The sequence below is a fragment of the Sinocyclocheilus anshuiensis genome, unplaced genomic scaffold (assembly GCF_001515605.1).
Source record: "Sinocyclocheilus anshuiensis isolate Anshui unplaced genomic scaffold, SAMN03320099.WGS_v1.1 scaffold1079, whole genome shotgun sequence".
NCBI classification, from domain to species: domain Eukaryota; kingdom Metazoa; phylum Chordata; class Actinopteri; order Cypriniformes; family Cyprinidae; genus Sinocyclocheilus; species Sinocyclocheilus anshuiensis.
This window is the reverse complement of record NW_015548207.1, coordinates 204,886-210,135: the sequence shown is the minus strand read 5'-3', so window position 1 is coordinate 210,135 and position 5,250 is coordinate 204,886. Positions and strand designations below refer to the sequence as shown.

The window sequence follows — 5,250 nt, the reverse complement described above, 5'->3', positions numbered from 1 at the left end:
TTTTTTTTTTTCTTTTTCTTATAAATAAAAAACCCTGTAAATTGGATTATTAATTAAATGATATCCCAATTAAATCATATTATTATATAAATGTGTACATTATTCTTTTTTAAAAAGTATAAATATAAAATCTAATTTTATTTGTAATATTTCACAAATAATATAATTCATTATAATAATTAACTGTATTTTATTGCATAACATTTATTTTCTTTAACAATAATGAGACACATCAAGATGAATTAACACATCAAATTGGCAGTCCTATTTAAAACTAATCAAAATATGACTTCATACTCCAAAAAAAGCAGAGTATTGAAATGTTATGGTTAACTTTGAAAAATAAAATAAAAATACAAAATATAAATACAATAATACTTATTTTTTAAAATTTGAACTTTACTAAAAAAAAAAAAAAGTTTTGACATAAGCAACAGTAAATAATGATCTCAAATATTCTAATATTATATAAAAAAATGTATAATATATACTAATATATAAAATATAAAAACAGTCACTGTAAATTTACTAGTAATTAAACAATATGCTTATTGATCATTAAATCACAAATCAATATTTTTATAATATAATAATAACATTATATATTTTTAAATGTATTAATAATACATATTAAAAATATAATACAATTAATATTCAAAAAACTGATTTATTAGGATAATAAATAATGCAAATAAAAGATTAATCGCATAGTATTTTTATTTCATTATTTTCATAATGAATCACTACATTTTCATTATTAAACTGATGTTCCTGATTAAAACTAAACAAAAGTCTGATTCCATGAAATTTAATGGTTAATATCTGCCTAATAATTGGCAACATGGCCTCTTTCTGTTCTTAAATATCAGATATGCTTATTGTGAAAAGTAAATGGGAAGAGAAGGTTACATTTAGGGTTTAAAAACAAAAATCCTGTGGGTTGCAATATCTTAAATTCTCTGTCATGTCAGAATCTGTATGGCGCAGTCATACATTTTTTATTCACGGCACTTGTTTTAGTATTAACATGTCAAGGGACTCATACGCAGTCACATTTGTGTGGGGGATGAGTATCACTGGAGGATTATGGGTAACCATGACATGCTTTAAGCTTTAAACAACTGAGGTTATTTGAAGCTTGACATCAGGCAATCTCTAGAGAGACGCATGCGTGAGAGCGGTTTCGAGTCCCGCTGCGCCGGCTGACTGCAGGAGAAAGAGAAAGTCAAGATGCTCTTGGGAAAGTGCGTCTATCTGCATTTGTGTGAATTATTCATTTGGTAAAAGGGCGGGAACACGGGCTGAATTACTAAAGGCCGACACGTTCAGTCAATACTGAGATTCTCACAATTCACCTTTTTGCGCTTGTGGTTGTTGAGGTTTTGTTTGGTGGCGAGGGAGCGGACGGCGCTGACCCACGGCTCCTCCATGCGCTTGATCCGCAGCATCATCCAGCGAAACTCCTCGCGCCACGACATCACGCGATACAGCTCCTCGAAACTCGTGCGGATCTCCATCTGCAGAAATAAACATTTAACTACTGATACACATGCCTTTTCTTTCTCAACTGTTTACGTTAAGACATATGCCTAACCGACTGCGTTTACTAGGATATTCGCCAAAACGTGCATTTTGAAGTAATTTTGCCGGTATTTATTCATCCATGCACAAAAAAGCGGAAGAGAACTCTATTTAGTATTCGCGCGGTGTAGACGCGGCTGTCTGTGTGCGTGCGCGCGCTTCAGATGTGTGCGCAGAAAACTTCTCACACAGCGCTCGACTGTTACGCAAACAATCCCGAGCGTCTTTTATGCTCACCTTGTGCCTTCAGGCAATCCTTATATCGAGTCCTGATACGTGAGTTTGAACGAGAATGCACGCATTGTCAGTAATGCTTAGACGGACATTATGTGAAAATGTGGACAGTGCCAAAATAAACGTGCCTATTTATACTACAGATATCGATATTTTACGCGTGGCATCGATGCATCGTATCGCCAGACATCGTATCGATTTATCGATCAAAATCGATGAATCGTTACACCCCTACTTCATACTAATCCACAAAATCTGATGCGAACTTACTGATAATGGACCCAGGACGGGCCCAGAGTCTTCTTGAACTGAGCCAGACCCACGATGTCTATGTAGATGAGCTCCACAACTTTATCACCCTTTGTGGGGCAGCTGGACTTGTTGCCCATGACCTTCTTCATGATCCTGGAGAGACAGAATTGAATTCAATTGAACTAAACGGAACTGAATTGAGTAGTGAGGACAGAGACGGAGTCAGAGACTCACTCCTTGAGCTCGGCGAGAGACGCTGAGATGCGGATGTCGTGTCCCAGCAGATACAGCGTGGTGATCAGGTCACTCCACTGAACCAGCTCGCCCAGAGGACCTCCGCTGAACGCGTTCTCCGCTATCTTAAAACCAGACTCCTTCGTCAGGAGACCCAGGTGCACCAGGACCTAAGATCAAAATAAAGAAAAAAACGATAAATATTATCTTACAGAAATATCATTTTATGTAAGATACAAATTTGATTTGAATTATAATGTAAATAGAGCTATTTTAATAAAAATTGTTTAAATTGTATTTTAATGATTAAAATAAAATAAAAAAAATTTAATTAAAAATACATTTAAAAATAATAATAATAATTTGTTATTATTATCATCATCCACAATTGAGTTACTAAAAAAAAAAAAAAGTTTTGACATAAGCAACAGTAAATAATGATCTCAAATATTCTAATATTATATAAAAAAATGTATAATATATACTAATATATAAAATATAAAAACAGTCACTGTAAATTTACTAGTAATTAAACAATATGCTTATTGATCATTAAATCACAAATCAATATTTTTATAATATAATAATAACATTATATATTTTTAAATGTATTAATAATACATATTAAAAATATAATACAATTAATATTCAAAAAACTGATTTATTAGGATAATAAATAATGCAAATAAAAGATTAATCGCATAGTATTTTTATTTCATTATTTTCATAATGAATCACTACATTTTCATTATTAAACTGATGTTCCTGATTAAAACTAAACAAAAGTCTGATTCCATGAAATTTAATGGTTAATATCTGCCTAATAATTGGCAACATGGCCTCTTTCTGTTCTTAAATATCAGATATGCTTATTGTGAAAAGTAAATGGGAAGAGAAGGTTACATTTAGGGTTTAAAAACAAAAATCCTGTGGGTTGCAATATCTTAAATTCTCTGTCATGTCAGAATCTGTATGGCGCAGTCATACATTTTTTATTCACGGCACTTGTTTTAGTATTAACATGTCAAGGGACTCATACGCAGTCACATTTGTGTGGGGGATGAGTATCACTGGAGGATTATGGGTAACCATGACATGCTTTAAGCTTTAAACAACTGAGGTTATTTGAAGCTTGACATCAGGCAATCTCTAGAGAGACGCATGCGTGAGAGCGGTTTCGAGTCCCGCTGCGCCGGCTGACTGCAGGAGAAAGAGAAAGTCAAGATGCTCTTGGGAAAGTGCGTCTATCTGCATTTGTGTGAATTATTCATTTGGTAAAAGGGCGGGAACACGGGCTGAATTACTAAAGGCCGACACGTTCAGTCAATACTGAGATTCTCACAATTCACCTTTTTGCGCTTGTGGTTGTTGAGGTTTTGTTTGGTGGCGAGGGAGCGGACGGCGCTGACCCACGGCTCCTCCATGCGCTTGATCCGCAGCATCATCCAGCGAAACTCCTCGCGCCACGACATCACGCGATACAGCTCCTCGAAACTCGTGCGGATCTCCATCTGCAGAAATAAACAAATATAGCATGCTGGTCCGTCATGTGAGGCTCCCTCTTTCTGTTTCCTCTCTCTCAAGCTATTAACTCTGAGAAGAACAGTGTGAGAAGATGATCAGTGAACGCTGCGGTTAAACCTCAGAAACATCCGCACACTCACACATCTAAATGATGACATGTTAGAGACAAGCTCATTTTAAAGACAACAGACTAATCCAACCACTACACATCAAAGAAAACCTTTTTTTTTTGTTGTTAAAAAAAGGTTTAAATATATTTTTTATTTTTACTTTTATTAAATAAAATATTAAAAACTGTATTTTAATATTTTGTTACTTTATGGATGTATTTATGGAAGTTTTGTCATATTTTAAGTAATTTTAAATAATTTATTATTTTAGGATATGTATTTTTTAAATGTAATTTATTTTTAATTAATATTTAATTATAACTTGTATTCAAATTAATTTTTTATGGATGTATTCATGGAAGGCGTGTTATATTCTGGAGAATATTTAGTAATTTATGACTAATAATTGTTTTATTTAATTTATTTTTAATAAAATTTTTATTTAATTTATTTTTAAGGATGCAATTATCATGTTCTGGAGATTATTTTATCACACAAGTAAAGCAACTCTCTCTCTCTCTCTCTCTTTATATATACATATATAATTTTTATTATCATAATTTATAAATCTATTATATATATTTTTATATATATTAAAACTCAGACTAATCCAACCACTACCCCTAAAGAAAACCTTTTTATTAAATAATTTATAAAATGCAATATTTTTATTTATTTTCATTTTCATTTTGGTTTACTTTTTTTATAGATGTATTTATGGAGGCCTTTTTAAGATGGATGTAGGTAGGATGGTTGGATGGATGTAGGTAGGATGGTTGGTTGGATGTAGGTAGGATGGTTGTATGGATGTAGGTAGGATGGTTGTATGGATGTAGGAAGGATGGTTGTATGGATGTAGGTAGGATGGTTGTATGGATGTAGGAAGGATGGTTGTATGGATGTAGGTAGGATGGTTGTATGGATGTAGGAAGGATGGTTGTATGGATGTAGGTAGGATGGTTGTATGGATGTAGGAAGGATGGTTGTATGGATGTAGGTAGGATGGTTGTATGGATGTAGGAAGGATGGTTGTATGGATGTAGGTAGGATGGTTGTATGGATGTAGGAAGGATGGTTGTATGGATGTAGGTAGGATGGTTGTATGGATGTAGGAAGGATGGTTGTATGGATGTAGGTAGGATGGTTGTATGGATGTAGGAAGGATGGTTGTATGGATGTAGGTAGGATGGTTGTATGGATGTAGGAAGGATGGTTGTATGGATGTAGGTAGGATGGTTGTATGGATGTAGGAAGGATGGTTGTATGGATGTAGGTAGGATGGTTGTATGGATGTAGGAAGGATGGTTGTATGGAT

General features: G+C 33.8%; 1 protein-coding gene across 1 annotated transcript in view; it reads right to left on the bottom strand.

The window, feature by feature from the left end:
- The window catches only part of LOC107653587 (alpha-1,6-mannosylglycoprotein 6-beta-N-acetylglucosaminyltransferase A-like), a 93,126-nt gene that overhangs the window by 34,594 nt on the left and 53,282 nt on the right, over positions 1 to 5,250 (bottom strand). Inside the window, exons 7-9 of the mRNA XM_016440328.1 lie at positions 3,651 to 3,812; positions 2,302 to 2,471; positions 2,086 to 2,220 (exon numbers count right to left, since the gene is read on the bottom strand). Of these exons, the coding sequence (XP_016295814.1) occupies positions 2,086 to 2,220; positions 2,302 to 2,471; positions 3,651 to 3,812 (467 nt within the window). The remainder of the gene's footprint in view (positions 1 to 2,085; positions 2,221 to 2,301; positions 2,472 to 3,650; positions 3,813 to 5,250) is intronic.